The sequence below is a fragment of the Sorex araneus genome, chromosome X (assembly GCF_027595985.1).
Source record: "Sorex araneus isolate mSorAra2 chromosome X, mSorAra2.pri, whole genome shotgun sequence".
NCBI lineage: Eukaryota > Metazoa > Chordata > Mammalia > Eulipotyphla > Soricidae > Sorex > Sorex araneus.
Window position 1 is genome coordinate 158,913,480 of NC_073313.1, and position 17,259 is coordinate 158,930,738.

The window sequence follows — 17,259 nt, forward strand, 5'->3', positions numbered from 1 at the left end:
AGCGCCCCCCCGGCCACCGAGACGGCCGGCCCGCGCGCGCTAGAGCGGCCGCCTGGCGCTTCCGGCCCAGAGCAAGATGGCCGCCGTGGGGGGCGGCTCCGCGGCCGACCCGGGTGGTCCCCGCCTCCTGCACCTGCTGTGCCTGTGCGCCCTGCTGGCAGGTGAGCCCCCCGCCCGCGCCGCCCCCGCCGGCCCCCGCGACCGACGGATCCTCCCTCCCGGCCGCTGTCCCCGGCTGCCCCCGCCGCCCGCCCGCCCTCGAGCCCGGCGCCCCCTTCCTGGTCCCTGAGCCTCCTCGCAGCGTGCAGCGTCGTCCTGGGCTCCTCCCGCCAGGCTAGGGTCCGGGGGCCTCGCCTCAGCCTGCAGCAGCTGAACTGGGCGCGCCCCCGGCTCTGTCCACGCCCCGAGTGTGCTGGGGAGCCGGGCCGCTGCCCCCCCCCCCATGCCCTTGTGGGACCCCGGCTGCAGCAGCTGAGCCGGGGGAACCAGGCACGTGTGGAGCCCCGGCTGCAGCCGCTGAGCTGGGGGAGCCGAACCCGTGTGGGATCCCCCACTGCAGCAGCTGAGCTGGGGGAGCTGGACAGCTGCCCCCCATGCCCTTGTGGGACCCCAGCTGCAGCATCTGAGTTTGGGGAGCTGAGCTGCTGCCCCTCCCCCCCTTGTGAGACCCCGGCTGCAGCCGCTGAGCTGGGGAAGCTGGGCCGCTGCTCCCCACACCCCCATGCCCTTGTGAGACCCTCTGGACCTTGCTACACCCGGAGTCAGGCCCGGAGCAGCTCTGACACCCTCCCCCTGCCCAGGTCTGTGTGGGGGCAACTCGGTGGAGAGGAAGATCTACGTGCCCCTGAACCGGACCGCACCCTGTGTCCGCCTGCTCAATGCCACCCACCAGATCGGCTGCCAGTGTGAGTGGGGTCAGGGCTGCGCTGGACGCTCATGGCTCTGTCTTTGCCCGGGGGGGGGGCGCATGCACCCCAGCCCCTGGGCGAGTCTCGCCTGCAGCAGCGCCCAGCTCCCCATGTGGGGGATGCGCCTCACTTTTGCAGGAGGAGGGGGGGTCAGGGAGGATCCTTTTCCCTGGAGCCACGAGACAGGTTCATCTCCATCTCAGATCTGGGGCCCAGGAGTGGCCTTTCAGAGGTGGACCCACAGGTGTGGCCAAGCCAGGGTGGGTGGGGGACCTTCTCATCCACTGCCTGCCCAGGGCACCCACAGATAGTTGAGGCCGGAGTCTGCAACTGTCCTGTGGGCACTGTGTCACCTGGGGGTGGAGCCCCAGCAGGGTCAGGGAGGCCAAGCCGCCCCGGGGTGGGTGGGCGGTGGGGACCCACGTCTGTCTGTCCTGCAGCTTCGCTCAGTGGGGACACAGGGGTCATCCACGTGGTGGAGAAGGAGGACGACCTGCAGTGGGTGCTGAGCAGCGGCCCGAACCCCCCCTACATGGTGCTGCTGGAGGGCGCTCTCTTCACCAGGTGAGCCAGCGGGACACCGGGACGGCCCGGCCAGCCCCCCGTCGCGACGCCCCACCTCTCCGCTTGCTTCCCCCCCAGGAGCCTGATGGAGAAGCTGAAGGGCAGCAGCGGCCGCATCGCGGGCCTGGCTGTGTCCCTGACCCGGCCGCGCCCCGCCGCCGGCTACTCCCCCAGCGTGCAGTGCCCCAATGAGGGCTTCGGTGAGCATCCCGGCCGGAGGTCCCCACGGCCCCCCTCAGCTGTGTCGGTGTGCGGGTGAGCAGCTGACTGTGTGCGATTGTGGGGGCATGGGGGAGTACGTGTTGGTACGTGTGCGTGTGCAAGTGAGTGTATCGAACGAGTGTGTTCGTTTGTGTGTGTGTATGAGTATATGTGAGTGTGTTTGTATACATGTGTGGGTGTATTTGGGTGCGGGTGTCAGCACGTTTCGGTGTACGTGAGTGTGATGTGGGGATGGAGCCTGAGAGCGTTTGAATGACTATGGGGTGTGAGTGTGTGTGAATGTGTGTGTATAGGGGACGAGTGGGTGCGAGTGTGTGTGTATAGGGGATGAGTGTGTGTGTGAGTGTATCTGTGTCTTTGAGTGTATGTGAGTGTGTCTGTGTGAGCATGTGTGTGTGAGTATATGTATTTGGGTGCGAGTGTCAACATGTGTCAGCGTATGTGAGTGTGATGTGGGGATGGAACCTGAGAGTGAGTGACTGTGGGGTGCGTGAGTTTGGGTGTGTGTGAGTGTGTGTGTGAGTGTATGTGAGGGTGCGTGTGTGTGAGAGTGTCTGTGTGTGTGTGTGTGTTTGGGTGCGGGTATCGGCTTGTGTCAGCATGTTTGTGTGATGTGGATGTGGAGTCTGAGATTGAGTGTGGGGTGTGAGTGGGTGTGCGGGAGGGTGTGACTGTGGGAGTGGGTGTGAGACACCTTCCATCTGTCCTTCATGCCACATTCCGGCCCTCCTGGCTCCCCTACCTCCCTCCGAAGCCCCCAGCCATAGCTCCTGTGCCGATGTCCACATCTGTCTGTCTGTCTTCTCAAAGTCTCACCCTCCATCCCGGGACCGTCGGCGCTTTCCTCTCCCCACCTCTGAGTGGGGTCCTCTCCTCCCCGTCCCCCAGGTGTCTACTCGGACTTTTACGGGCCCGAGTTTGCTCACTGCCAGGACCTGCCATGGAACCCCCACGGTGACGGCCTGGCCTATGAGGACTTCAACTTCCCCATCTTCCTCCTAGAGGACGAAAATGAAACAGAGATCATCAAGCAGGTAATGGAGGGCTAGCCCGGGGCCCTGGGACCCCCATCTTGGTCAGAAGGGGCCCTGTGACCCCCGTCCCAGTCAGGAGGGCCCTGTGACCCCCCAGTCCTGGTCAGGAGGGCCCTGTGACCCCCATCCCGGTCAGGAAGACCCTGTGACTCCCCAGACCTGGTCAGGAGGGCCCTGTGTCTCCTCAGTCCTGGTCAGGAGGGCCCTGTGACCCCCCCCTCAGTCCTGGTCAGGACAGCCCTGTGTCCCCTCAGTCTTGGTCAGGAGGGTCCCTGTGACCCCCGTCCCAGTCAGGAGGGCTTGTGTCCCCCCAGGCCTGGTCAGGGGGGCCCTGTGACCCCCGTCCCAGTCGGAGGGCCTGTGTCCCCCCAGGCCTGGTCAGAGGGGCTGTGCTTCTGTCCTGTTCTCTCTGCTGTGGGTGTGGGTGTTGCCATCAGCGAGGCTGCGGCATAGTCCAGGAGTGTGTGGGGCTGAGGGCGGGAGCAGGGAGGGCAGAGTGCAGGGCCGGGGCAGGGAGGGGCAGGGCGGGGCCAGGCTGTATCAGTCACTTCATTGCTCCTTCACTGCTCCCCGGGACGTGAGTGAGCAGCTGCAGAAGCACCCGGTGGTTGTCCCGGGGTGGGTTGGGTGGGGCGGCCTCACCCGTCTCCGTCTCCCGCAGTGCTTCCGCACCCACAACCTCGGCCAGAACGGCTCGGCCCCCGCCTTCCCGCTGTGCGCCATGCAGCTGTCGGCACACATGCACGCCGTGCTCAGCACGGCCACCTGCATGCGCCGCAGCGCCCTTCAGACGTCCTTCAGCATCAACCCAGGTGGGGCCCGGGGGTGCAGGGGACTCAGGTGCCCGCCCCCCGCCCCCGCCAACGCCCCCCCTCCTGCTGCTCTGTCCAGAGATCGTCTGCGACCCGCTGTCGGACTTCAACGTGTGGAGCCTGCTGCGGGCCGTCAACATCTCGGGGGGCCTGGCGCCTTCGGACAGGCTGGTGGTGGCCGCCACCCGGGTGAGTGCCCTCCTGCCCCCTCCCCCTGGCTGGACTGGGGCACGGGGCGTGGGGCTCCGCTGACCCCTGCATTCCCTCCGCAGCTGGACAGCCGATCCTTCTTCTGGAACGTGGCCCCCGGGGCAGAGAGCGCCGTGGCCTCCTTCGTCACCCAGCTGGCCGCCGCAGAAGCTCTGCAGAAAGCTCAGGACGTGTCCACCCTGCCCCGGAACGTCATGTTTGTCTTCTTCCAGGGGGTGAGGCCCAGGCTAGTCGGGGGGGGGGGGGGCGCTCCTGCAGGCACAGACCCCTCCCCACTGCCCCTGTGGTGGGAAACGTGGATTGGCCCAGGGCCGGGAGCAGGTGGGCACCCAGCCGCCCTGACCCCCCACCGCCCCCTCAGGAGACGTTCGACTACATCGGCAGCTCAAGAATGGTGTATGACATGGAGGCGGGCAGGTTCCCCGTGCGCCTGGACAACATCCACACCTTCGTGGAGCTGGGCCAGGTGGGCAGTGCCTCCTCTGTGCCATGCTCGCCCTCCCCCTGCTGGAAGGCCACTCCCCCAGGGAAAGCTGATGGCTGTGACTTCTCCATGCCCCAGGTGGCCCTCAGGAACTCTCTGGAGCTCTGGATGCACACAGACCCCGTGTCGCAGAAGAACGACTCTGTGAGGAACCAGGTAAGGAGACCCCCCAACATTCCTGTCAGCATTTGGCTGGAGCCCCGCCCCACCCGAAGCCTCGCCCATGACCCCGCCCCATTTACAGAGCCCCGCCCATTAGTCTCAGCTCTGCCCACAGACCACAGCCCCGCCCACTATTTGCAGCTCCACCCACAGACCACAACCCCGCCCATTATCCACAGCTCCACCCACAGACCACAACCCCGCCCATTATCCACAGCTCCACCCACAGACCACAACCCTACCCATTATCCACAGCTCCACCCACAGGCCACAGCCCCGCCCACTATTTACAGCTCCACCCACAGACCACAACCCCGCCCATTATCCACAGCTCCACCCACAGACCACAACCCTACCCATTATCCACAGCTCCACCCACAGGCCACAGCCCCGCCCACTATTTACAGCTCCACCCACAGACCACAACCCCGCCCATTATCCACAGCCCCACCCACAGACCACAGCCCCGCCTATTATCCTTAGCTCCACCCACAGACCATAACCCCGCCCATTATCCATAGCTCCACCCAGAGGCCACAGCCCCGCCCATTATCCACAGCTCCGCCCAGAGGACACAACCCTGCCTATTATCCACAGCTCCACCCAGAGGCCACAGCCCTGCCCATTATCCACAGCTCCGCCCAGAGGCCACAGCCCTGCCAATTATCCACAGCTCTACCCACAGACCACAGCCCCGCCCATTAGCCACAGCTCCGCTCATAGGCCACAGCCCTCCTATTATTCACAGCTCCACCCACAGACCATAGCCCTGCCCACAGACCACAACCCCACCCATTAGTCACAACTCCGCCCACAGACCACAGCTCTGCCTACCTCTGATGAAGCCCCGCCCCTAGACCACAGCTCCATTGGTTGCAGTCCTCCACCACCTGCCCATGTGCCAGAGTCCTGCCTTTCACCCGGTTCCCTGCGGCAGGACTGCTCTGGGGGCCCACAGCTGCTTGGCCCTGCCCCCTAGGACTCAGACTGGACCCCGCAGCTTCACTCTGACCCTGACGCAGGAGGGCGGGGAGGGAGGCAATGCTCCGCGAGCCCGGGACAGCCCTGCCTGCCCCAGTTGATCAGCCGTGATTCCTGAGGCCCAGAGAGGCAGCCCAGGCCCGGGTGTGGGGGAGAGGGACGCTCAATCCCCATCCGCCAGGTGGAGGCGCTCCTGACCACGCTGGAGAAGAGCACCCAGGGCGTGCCCGTGGCCCTGCGGAGGCTGAATCAGACCCAGCCCCTCCCGCCCTCCTCGCTGCAGCGCTTCCTGCGCGCCCGGAACATCTCGGGGGTGGTCCTTGCCGACCACAGGGCCGCCTTCCACAACCGGTGAGCGCCTTCAAGGGCTCCAGGCTTGGGCGGGGTCTGCTCTGGGGAAGGCAGGACCCCAGGGTTGGGGGTGTGGAGGTACCCCTTGCCTTGGCCATGCCCACCTGGGCTCACCATGGCCTCCGTGTACAAACTCAGCAGCTGTCCCAGGGTCCTCGTCACCATGTCCCCACATCCAGCTGTAGGGACAGTCCCCTCCCTCACCCCCCCATACCATGCTCCCCGGACACCCTGGTGCTGCCCGCCTGCAGCTACTACGAGAGCGTGTACGACAACCCCGAGAGCATCAACGTCAGCTACCCGCAGGGCCAGAGCCCCGAGGAGAGTCTCGACCACGTGACGGACACGGCCAAGGTAGCGCACAGGGGCGGGGCGGGGGGGGCACCAGGCGCCGGGACAGGGCGGCCACCCAGCCCCTGTGACTGCAGGCCCTGGCAGACGTGGCCACGCTGCTGGCGCGGGCCCTGTACCAGCTGGCCGGAGGTAACCAGTTCAGCGCGTCCATCGAGGCCGATCCCAAAACGGTAAGGCCAGAGGCCAGACGCGCTCCCCGTCCCCAGCGTGAGGCTGGCCAGTCCCTGCCAGCCTCTCCTGCGGGGGTCACGGCTCTGCTTCGCCCCCCACAGGTCACCCGCCTGCTGTACGGCTTCCTGGTGAGACCCAACAACTCCTGGTTCCAGTCGTTCCTCCGGCAGGACCTGCGCCCCTTCTTGGGTCAGCCGGGGGCCGGGCGGGGCGGGGCGGGGCGGGTGGAGCTCCCGGTCCCGTCCCGGCTCCCCCCGGAGCCTCCCCCTGACTTGGCTCCCCTCTGCCCACTCACCGCCCCGCCGTCTGTCCGCAGGCGACGGCCCACCACAGCATTACATCGCGGTCTCCAGCCCCACCAACACCACCTACCTGGTCCAGCACGCCCTGGCCAACCTGACGGGCACCGCCCTGGGCCTGACCCGGGAGCAGTGCCAGGACCCCAACCAGGTCCCCGGCGAGGACAAGGAGGTGAGTGGGGGGCGGGGCGCGCGCGGGGCGGGCAGGGGGCGAGGACAGGATGACGCCCGCCTGTCCCCCACAGCGGTTCGAGTACACGTGGGTACAGGGACCCCTGGACGCCAACCACAGCGAGCGGGTGCCGCACTGCGTCCGCTCCACCGTGCGCCTGGCCCGGGCCCTGTCGCCTGCCTTCGACCTGGACCAGTGGGGCTCCACCGAGTACTCCACGTGGACCGAGAGCCGCTGGAAGGACATCCACGCCCGCATCTTCCTTGTGGCCAGCAGGGAGCTGGAGGTGGGCCACAGGACAGCCCCGGGGCGGGGGTGACTGGCCGGGGCCCTGCTGAGCCGCCCCTCCCGCCCGCAGCTCATCACCCTGACCGTGGGGCTGGGCATCCTCGTGCTGTCGCTGGCCATCACCTACTGCATCAACGCCAAGGCCAGCGTCCTCTTCATGGCGCCCCGCGAGCCCGGAGCCGTGTCCTACTGAGGCCATCCTGGACGGACAGAGCCGCCCACCTGCTCGGAGCCTGCTAGGCTGGACCCAGAGAGACAGAACTGGGGGCCCGGGCTTGGGGGGTGACACACCCCCTCCCGCCCCTCCTGGCCCAGCCTTTCCAGGGGACGGTGCAAGCCCACCCCTCCCGCTCCTCCTGGCCCTGCTCTTTCTCCCCACCTCCACCCCGCAGGGTCGGTAACAGAAGCCTTGTGCCCCGGTGACCCCAGCACCTGCCTGAACCTCTGTGTCGGGGATCTCTGCCTGCGTCCTGCCCCTCCTCCTCTGCACCCTCCCCGCCCCCGCCCTGTCCTCACGGGGACACCTCGAGACTCGGGCTGCTGGGGGAAGGGAAGAGTGGGGGTCCCTGGGGCCTGGAAGCGGGTTGGGGGTCCCTGAGCCCTGGGGAGCAGGCGGGGGTCCATGGGAGGTCATGGGTCCCATGTGCCCCAGGCAGCGGGACGACCCCCGAGTGTCTACCTCCAGCCCCGGCGCTCAGCGGCCGCTGTCCCCGCGTGTAAATGTATCACTGAGATGTAATTAAAGCGGCCGCTCTGCGTGACCTGTGCCCTGTGCTCTGCCCGCTGCCCCCCGCTGTCCCCTGTGTGTGGCCATCTCTGCAGGGGAGGGGCCTCGGCCAGCCCCACGTCTGCTGCAGCCCCAGAGGCACCCCAGGCCGGGGCCCTGTAGAGGAGAGTCGGGGTGGAGGTCTGACTGGGTGCACGGGGCTCTGCAGGGAGAAGCCAGAGGTGGTGGAGATGCCGTCTGGGAGAAGAGTCTAGAAGAGTCCAGAAGGGCCTAGAAGGGCCGAGGTGCGGCTCTGCTGGGGCAGGAAGTGTCAGGAGGCCTCAGCCGTGATGCAACCCTGGGCAACTGTGTGCCCGCCTGGAGGGACCCGTCCCCATGCACCCATGCTCCTGGGCTCCTGAGCGGGGGCGGGGTGGGGGGTGCTGGGCATGGCCGGAGGGAGGGGCCAGGCTGCTGGTGACAGATGGGTGGACACAAAGGGAAGGGTGGTGCAGACAGATGGCAGGAGCCGGGCCGGGGGCAGCCGGGGCCCTAATGAGCTCCGAGAGGGAGGAGGAGGAGGAGGAAGAAAGCCTCTAAGAAACAAAGACTCTGGGCCCCGGGCTAGCCAGGCCTAGAAGGGACAGGCTTCCCGCTGACCGCCTCCTGTCCAGGCCTGAGGGGACGGCTTCCCACTGACTGCCCCTGTCCAGGGCCGAGGGCACGGGCTTCCTGCTGACCATACCCTGTCCAGGCCTGAGGGGATGGGCTCCCCGCTGACCGCCCCCTGTCCAGGGCCAAGGGGACGGGCTTCTGCTGCGCTGTTGGTGCCAGACAGACTGGTTCTAGAGCCACTGTCCCCTGCAGACACAGCCTGGAGCCCAGGAAGTCGGACCCCTCGCCCTCCCGGCCAGCCGCAGCACTGCAAGGGTTAACGCCGCCTGGCGGTCCCCAGGGCTCCCCACATATGTCACCTCTCTCCTGCCAAACCCCGCTGCCTTGCCACTGCCGTGATACAATGGGCCACAGCCTGACGTGTGCCCCCCCACCCCCAGGGCTGCCAAGCCGGCACCCCTCCGGCACACACGGGAAGGCTCGGGCTGGCTCCGTCCCACTGACCCAGCACCCAGCGTGGGGGCCGCCGGGGCGTCCACGCCTGGCCGAGAGGCCTCCAGACCTCGCCCCACCCCAGGTCAGAAAGCCTCAGCTCGGGTCTCTGCCCTTGCCCGGCCCTCCACGCAGTGCTCCCCGGGCTCTGCCCTCCCTGGGCGCCCTGTGCCGCGGGCGGGCGGAGGGCAGGGTGGAGGTGGATCCCGCCCAGGCTCGTTAGGGGGAGATGGGTTTTTAATCAGCGCCCTGGCAATGCTGATGCAAGACGGGGAACCACCTGCTCCCCACCGCCGCCCTGCTCCCTCCCCCCACTCAGCCCATCTGCTGGACCCAGCACCTGTCTGGGCCTGCCCAGGTGGGAGCCCGCACCTCAGCGCCCGGCCTGGGAACCAGGTTCCCCGGGGAAGCCATGGGGAGCAACGGGGAAATGCAGGGGTGGCGGCTAAGGTGCTAGGCAGAGCCACGGCCCCTAAGCCACTGTCCCCACATCACGGAGGGCCCCGGTGGCCACTTGCTCAAAGACACACATGGGCATGGAGCCTTGGCCCCACATACTGGTCTTGCCAGAGGTTCCACACAGGCTCCTCCCAGCCGTGAAGGAGCAGCTCCACCCATACAGCTGCTCCCCTACCCTCCTGGGCCTGCTCCTGAGACATGCCACACCTGCACGTGTGTGCACACAGACACGCCTGCACATGCGTGCCAGCACACGCCTGCACATATGTGCACATGGACACACCTGCCCATGTGTGCACACAGACATGCCTGTGTGCACAGATATGCCTGCACATATGTGTACACAAAAACACATGCACATGGACATGCCTGCATATGTGTGCATAAACATGCCTACATATACATGCACGCTGACATGCTGCACACAGGAATGCGTGCACATCCATAGGCACCTGCACATGAGTGCCCCTGGACACTCCCCCAGGGGAGTGTATGCACACAGACATGCCCGACATGCATAGACATACCTGTACATACATGCATATGTGTGAACACACCTTGCATGCGCACATGGACCCACAGGCTCGTCTACAGTGCCCTAACATATTGCATGTGAACGTGCACTGACATGTGTGCATATGCATGCACACAGTCACTACATGGACATGCGTGTGTCAGCACGTGCACACATACAGCACATGTATCCTTGGACTCCTGCACACACACAGGCACACATTCTCACTGCCCGCGGGGGTGCACATGGACACGTGTTCACACACGTTCACACAGACCCACCCCTGCAATGGGCACACACCAGCCGCAGGCAACTGAGCCCTTGGGTGAAGTTCCACCACCTGTTTGGTAGAATTTGGGCGTCACTTTCCTCAGCGCCCGCGTGCCCCCAACAGCCCAGCCCTGCCTCCTCCTAGGGGCCCCTCTGGGGGTGAGCTGGACCCAGTGACACCCGGCGCCCAGCCCCCGGGAGAGGTGGACAGGCGTCCTGCAGGCTGTGCCAGCCCCTTCTCCCCAGAGTTCTCAGAAGCAGCAGCAGCGGCGGCGGGGCCGGGGGGGCTCTGGCGTGGGACACGGGTGCGTCTGGGAGCTGCCCTGGCTCGCACCCCAGCCAGCCCCTCCCAGCTCGCCATTTCTGGCTCATGAAATATGCATGGGGAACAGATGTCCCTGCGCCCCCCATCCCCGCCCCCCAGGGCGGGCCCCGCCCCTGCTCCCGGGGGTGGGGGCTCCCCAGATCCCTCTGCCAATAGCTGCCTGGCCGGGCTGTTTAATATTGATGAAGGGGCGAGGCAGCCAATGGGGCGCGGGGGGTGTGGGACCCGGCTCATATACCCAGCCCAGGTGTGCTGTGTCTGGAGGGTGGCCACGAGCCTGGCCCCACCTGGCCCCTGTGCCCGCCCGGGCCATGCGCCCGCAGCCCCTGTGCCCTGCAGCCGCCGAGGCTGGCGCGCTCCCGGGAGCCGCTCGCTAACTTTGCAGGGCGCGGATGCGCGGTGCGGCGGGCGACCAGAGCAGGACGGGGCGCCCCAGCCGTCCGGCCAGCTTGGACCTCCCCCAGGCCCGCCTAGGTAAAGAGGGGTGTGGGCCTGGGGGGTGGGCTGCTCCTCCCTCTCCTCCTGGCTGTCCCGGGACCCCCAACTAGTCTCCGGGAGCCCTGGAGGTGCGGGGAGTCCATCCCAGGACAGATGCCCAGAGCCCTGGATGGCCAGGGGCGTGGGGAACAGGAGCTGCCTGGGACCCCTGGGAGCCGGGGCCCCGGGCTGAGCGGGGTGGGGGTCAGAGAGATGGGGGACCCCCAGTGACATCCTAAGGCGGAGGGGGACCCGGAGAATGGGGCAGGGTGGGGGGTCAGAGAGATGCGAGAACCCCAGTGAATCCTGAGGCGGAGGGGGACCCAGAGAATGGGGCGGGGTGGGGGTCAGAGAGATGGGAGACCCCAGTGACATCCTGAGACAGAGGGGGACCCGGAGAATGGGGCAGGGGGCAGGCTCTGGCGTGTGCCCTCGGTGCCCCCTCACCCATACATGGAGTCAGTGTCTGCGGGACTGTGTGCGCTGTGTATATTGTGTCTCTGTGTACATGATGTGTAATCTGCTTACGGTGTGTGGTGTTGCTATATGTTCTGTGTACTGTGTGCTGTGTGTGTTGTGTGTACTTTGTGCACTGTGTGCTGTGTGTGCTGTGTGTGAGCTGGGTATACTGGGTGTGCTCTGTGTGTGTTGTGTGTGCTGTGTGTGTGTACTGTATGTGCTGTGTATACTGGGTGTGTGCTCGGTGTGCTGTGTGTTGTGTGAACTGAGTGTGTTGTGTGTTGTATGTATTGGTGTGCTGTGTGTATGCTGTGTGTGTGCTGTGTGAACTATGTGCTGTGTGTGTGCTGTGTGTATGCTGTGTGTTGTCTGTGTACTGTGTGTTGTGTGTGATATTGTATGCTATATATGCTGTGTGAGCTGTGTGTATACTGTGTGTGCTGTGTGTGTGTTGTGTGCTATTTGTACTGGGTGTGCCTTGTGCTGTGTGTATGGTGTGCATGGTGTGTGCTGTGCATACAGTGTGGACTGTGTGTATGGTGTGTGCTGTGTGGACTGTACATGTGCTGTGTGTGTGATGTGCATGGTCTGTGCTCTGAGGACTCTGTGTGCTATGTGTGCTGTGTGTGTTCTGTGTGTATGGCGTGTGCTCTATGTGTGCTCTGTGTGTTCTGTGCATATAGTGTGTGCTCTGTGGCCTGTGTGTGTGCTGTGTGGACAGTGTCCATAGTGTGTTCTGTGCATATGGCGTGTGCTCTGAGGCTTGTGTATATCGTGTCCAGAGTGTGTGCTGTGTGCGGAGTCACAGCTGTGGAGCTGGGCCCTGCCCCCTGGCCTGGCGGCTGCGGACTCCAGTCTGGCTTGGGTGTAGGCTGGGCATCTGGGGGTCTGGAGGGCAGAGGGGACCAGGGTGTGGGGGGCAGGCTCAGGACTGGGACTTACTCCCGCTGCTCAGAGCCCCTCCCCGACTCTGCTCCCGCCTGAGGTGGCCCTGGACCGTGGTCCTGGGGGCCCCGAGGCTGCAGAGGGAGAGAGGCGGGTCCCCGGCTTTCCAGCTTGTGTCTCCCACCCTGGCTCCCCTTGGCAGTTGTTTCCCAGTCTACTGTTGGTGTGGGTTGTCTGTCTGTCTGTCTGTCTGCTGTGGTAAATGCCCCAGAAGCACAAGAGCTGGACCCCCTCCTGGCCGCAGTTTCCGCTCTTTGGGGGGTGCTTCTTGGCACCACCCTGTCTGCAGCAGCTGCGCATTTGCCTCGCAAGCCCAGCGCCCACGGGGCCCGGCCTGCACCCCTGTTGGGGCTCGGTCACTTCTCTCAACACAGACCCCCTCGGCGTCTGACCTTCGCTCGGTCACTGTGTGGGACCTTTGACCTCCAGCTGCTCCTGTGACCCTGAGGCTTCCTCTAAACCCACAGCACCTGCGTCCTGTATCCATCCCCACACCCCTCCCCACGCAAGGCAACTCTGTGTCCCCTCACGTTGCACCACCCTTAGTTTTGCCGCCATCTTCTTCTTCTTCTTCTTCTTCTTCTTCTTCTTCTTCTTCTTCTTCTTCTTCTTCTTCTTCTTCTTCTTCTTCTTCTTCTTCTTCTTCTTCTTCTTCTTCTTCTTCTTCTTCTTCTTCTTCTTCTTCTTCTTCTTCTTCTTCTTCTTCTTCTTCTTCTTCTTCTTCTTCTTCTTCTTCTTCTTCTTCCTTCTTCTTCTTCTTCCTTCTTCTTCTTCTTCTTCCTTCTTTCTTCTTCTTCCTTCTTCTTTCTTCTTCTTATTTTTTCCTTCTTCTTATCTTCTTCTCTTCTTTCTTCTTCCTTCTTCTTCTTCTTCCTTCTTCCTTCTTTTTCTTCTTCTTTTTCTTCTCCTTTTTCTTCTTCTCCTCTTCTTCTTTCTTCTTCCTTCTTCTTTCTTCTTCCTTCTTTTTCTTCTTCTTCTCCTCTTCTTTCTTCCTCCTCCTCCTCCTCCTCCTCCTCCTCCTTCTTCTTCTTCTTCTTCTTCTCCTTCTCCTCTTCCTCTTCCTCCTCCTCTTCCTCTTCCTCCATCTTCTTCCTCCTCCTTCCTTTGCTTTTTGGGGTCACACCCAGTGATGCTCAGGGCTGACTTCTGCCTCTGCACTCAGGAATCACTTCTGGCAGTGCTTGGGGGACCCTATGGGATGCCGGGGATCAAACCCGGGTTGGCTGCATGCAAGAACGTCCTCCCCGCTGCCCCATTGCTCTGGCCCCTTGCTTCATCTTTTGCCACTGAGCTAAGAAGACATGATGAGAGATCACAGAGCGGGGAGGACACTTGCCTGGCACACAACTGACCCGGGTTCTCCAAGTCCCACCAGGAGTGATCCTGGAGCACAGAACCAGGAGTAAACCCTGAGCACTGCCAGGTGTGTTCACCCCCTGCCCCGCAACCCAGAGTGAAACAGGGTCCATCTGCCCCTAGCTAGGTGCTGTTCTGCTTGGTCAGCGGTCATCTCTCCTGTCCCCCCTTCTCTCCTCCTCTGCCTGACCCCGCCCCCTCCCCCCACATGCTTCCAGTGGGATCAACCACCCCTTCCCCAGTTTGTCCCTTACTGTCCCCTTCTCTCTTCCAGGCCCCCTCCGGAGCTGGCCATGGATGCCTGAGGACCCCCCTGTTGGTGGCTGCCGCCCCCCCGCCCCACGAACCCCCTCCGGTCCCTCCCACGAGCGTCTCTCAGGGTCCTCAAGGGTGGGCCCAGGTGGGGCCCCGGGCTGCCATGATGCTCAGCTCAGACGCCCCTGAGCTGGAGCCCTCGCCCCCCGCAGAGACCGAGTCCAGCTTCAGTGACCGCGGGGTGGGGGGCGTGGCGCGGGGCCTGGAGGCCGGGGAGCCCGGGGGCCGCCGAGACCCGGTGCAGCTGAGCCGGGAGGAGCGGCGACGGCGGCGCAGGGCCACGGCCAAGTACCGCACGGCCCACGCCACGCGGGAGCGCATCCGCGTGGAGGCCTTCAACCTGGCCTTCGCCGAGCTGCGCAAGCTGCTGCCCACGCTGCCCCCGGACAAGAAGCTGTCCAAGATCGAGATCCTGCGCCTGGCCATCTGCTACATCTCCTACCTGAACCATGTGCTGGACGTCTGAGCCGGCCGCGGGGCCACCTCCCGCACCCTGGCCCCCAGACACGGGCGGGCGTGTCCCCCGGCAGTCAGCGCCGGAGCTGCCCAGGGCTGGGCACGGTGGCGCCCCTCCTCTCCTCTCCCCTGCCGTCTCTGGGGGGGGGCGCTGGCTCACGGACACGGGAGGGGGGTGCTAAGGAGGGTCCCTGCGTGAGTGTGTGTGTGGAGGGTCCCGATGAGGCCATGGGACAGGTGAGGCGTGGGGCTGTACCTGTTTCCGTGCCGTCCGGAGATGGGGCACGCCCTGAGCTGAGTGCCTCTGTCCTCCCTCCACCCCTGCCCGCCCTCCCACACCCACGCCCCCAGTTCCCATCACCCCGTGTGTCTCGAGGAGAGCCCGGACGCTAGGGTGGGCGTCATGCCCCCAGACCCAACCCAGGAACTCAGCAGGGCCATGGGGGGTGCAGGCTTCGGAATCATGGGCCTGCTGCTTACCCCGCCCCTCCCCCAGGAAAATGTGCGACCCCCTCCTAGATCGGTGGCTCGTTGATCCCCCCCCCCCGCCACCTCGTCCCCAGCCTCCGGGCCCAGCCTGTCTCCGGCCGCCGCCCCTACCCCCATTCCTAGCCCTGCAAGGGCGGGGGTCTGTGTGTTTATTTATTCATCCCGTATTTATTCACGCTATTTATTTGAGAATCACTATTTATTGCCGAGCTGTGTGCACTTTGGGTCCTGCCCAGACCACTGACTCCCCCTGCGGGCTGTGGGGCTCCCATAGCCACGGCCCCCCCGCCTGGCGCCGCACCCTAGACGTGTGTGTGTGTGTGTGTGTGTGTGTGTGTGTGTGTGTCCCGCCCCCTGCCGGGCCCCATGTCCGTCCTCAGCTCCCAAACAATCCCACCCTGGCACCCTCCTGCTTCTCTCCCTCCCCTCATGGCGCCCCCCAAAGCCAGGCCCTTGGGGAGGGGGTCTCGCTGACTGAGCTCGACACACCTCTGACTTGTCACCCGAGGGGCAGAGGTGGTCTATGGCAGTCCGGGCTGAGGCTAGTGGGGCCGTGGGCTCTGTGATGGGACGAGAGGGCAGAGACAGGGGCTCGGCCCCCCGCCGCTGCTGCCCCGGCTGAGAACAAGCCGAAGGTGCCAGCCTGGGGCCCCCCCAAGCCTGGGGCCCCCCTCTCCTGCTCAGAGCCAGAACAGAACCCCTGCGTCTGTCTCAGTTCTCAGCCCCTGAACCTGGGTTCTTGGGAGAGCACGCGGGCAGCAGAAGGGGAGGAATAAAGTTTGGTGCCGAGGGGCCTCCGGGCACCCAGGGGTGCCCCCCAAGCAATGACTCACGCTCTCACGACTCTGGTCTTTTCTGGGCTTCCCGGGATGGGGGCCACCGCCACACCCGGCCCCTGGCTGCCTCCAAAGGAGGGAGCTGGGCTGAAATGAAGGGGGGTCTCTGCCTGGGGGTGTGGACCCCCTGAGCACACACCCACCTGAGTGGGTCTGGGGGGGCCTTCAGGGCAGGGAGGAGGGGAGGAAGCAGCTGCTCTTGGCAGCAGGGCTGAGCCCAGGGAGGGGCCTGGCCCAGAGACCCCCGAACGCGGCTGCAGCCCCCCAGGCCCTCTGGGCCGCCCCCGCAGGTCAGGGCCCTGGATGGAGGGGGGGCTCCCTGCCTCTCCAGCAGGAATCGGAGCAGATGTGACAGGGCCGGGGGGCGTTGGGGAGGGGGCAGGCAGCTGGGTGCGGGGGTCCGTCCCCTCAGAAGGCAGAGGTGACCGACAGGCCCTCTATCCAGGGTCCCCCCGGGGCCTGGGGGAGGGGACAGGCAGCTGGTCTGCTGCCAGCTCCAAATTTCTTCAGATAATCGATTGGCCTCACTGCACGGCAGCAGAGGACAGAGCGGGAGGGGCAGGGGGAGGGCATCGGGGGTGGGGGCGACTCAGGCCCCTCTCCCCCCACCCCTCCCTGCAAGCCAGCAGGGGCGGGGGCGGGGCCGACTGGGGGGGGGCCTGGGCTGGGCTCTCAAAGCCTCCAGCCCCCTCCAGCTCCCGCTTCCCTGCCCCCAGACCAAGGCCAGGCTCCCCGTACCCTGGCCCCCAAGGGCCAGGTCCCGACGCCCTCTCCTCGCCCGCAGCTGCCCTGACCGCCCTGGAACCCAGGAGGGAGGGAGGTTGAGGGACCGCGGGAGAGCCAGGTGGAGGGGACAGAGTGGACGGAGGGAACACAGACACAGGAAACGTGGCTGGAGGCAGCGTGAGCGGAGGGAAGTGGACGGAAGGAACGAGAGTGAATGCAGGCGGCTTGGACCGAGGGCCGGTGAAGGGCTTCCTGCTCTGGACTGGGCCGGCCAGCCGCAGGTCACGGCTGCGTGAATGCTGCCCTCTGCTGACCGCCAGCAAACATGACAGGGCGCCCTGGCCGGGGGCGGCAGGAAAGGACAGGACAGTTCTGGCTGGGGGGGGGGCACTGGACTGTGTTCTGCCTCTGGCCAGCAGCTGGTGGTCCGGGGCGTCCTCTCAGGGACCCTCCTCCACCCACTGCCCTAGTGAAGTGGCCGGAGCCCACGCGGGGCTCTGCGGCCGGTGGGGGGCGGGGGCGGGCAGCCGGAGGGGGCGCGGGCGCTAAGCTTTGGTTTTGTTGTGTCTGCGAGCAGGAGACGGCAGGGCTGGGTGGCGGGGGGGGGGGGAACGGCACCCACCGCAGGTGGAAAGGTGGGACCTGGGGGCACACCTGCAGGGACAGGACGGGGCCACTGGGAAGCGCAGCGGACAACCCGACTCCCTAAGCGCAGGACAATCCCCACCCCCGGAAGTCTGGGCTGCGGGGGTGAGAGGGGGCCCGGGCGACTGCCCGGCTTCCCAGGTGATTAAATCTGCAGCCCCC

At 65.4% G+C, this 17,259-nt stretch overlaps 2 protein-coding genes across 2 annotated transcripts; both read left to right on the forward strand.

Moving 5' to 3' along the window:
- The first annotated feature begins 6 nt into the window (after nucleotides 1–6).
- Nucleotides 7–7,773, forward strand: NCSTN (nicastrin). The gene is made up of 17 exons (XM_004613763.2): nucleotides 7–161; nucleotides 801–905; nucleotides 1,349–1,472; nucleotides 1,551–1,672; nucleotides 2,583–2,728; nucleotides 3,390–3,540; nucleotides 3,620–3,729; nucleotides 3,813–3,965; nucleotides 4,112–4,216; nucleotides 4,313–4,390; nucleotides 5,559–5,728; nucleotides 5,980–6,082; nucleotides 6,157–6,252; nucleotides 6,355–6,442; nucleotides 6,570–6,724; nucleotides 6,798–7,010; nucleotides 7,083–7,773. Exons 1-17 carry the CDS (start codon nucleotides 77–79, stop codon nucleotides 7,203–7,205), a joined length of 2,127 nt encoding a protein of 708 aa, XP_004613820.1. The 5' UTR covers nucleotides 7–76; the 3' UTR covers nucleotides 7,206–7,773.
- Nucleotides 7,774–10,791: 3,018 nt separating this feature from the next.
- Nucleotides 10,792–14,411, forward strand: NHLH1 (nescient helix-loop-helix 1). Its single transcript, XM_004613760.2, has 2 exons — nucleotides 10,792–10,867; nucleotides 13,905–14,411. Exon 2 carries the CDS (start codon nucleotides 14,049–14,051, stop codon nucleotides 14,409–14,411), a length of 363 nt encoding a protein of 120 aa, XP_004613817.1. The 5' UTR covers nucleotides 10,792–10,867; nucleotides 13,905–14,048.
- Nucleotides 14,412–17,259: the final 2,848 nt, after the last annotated feature.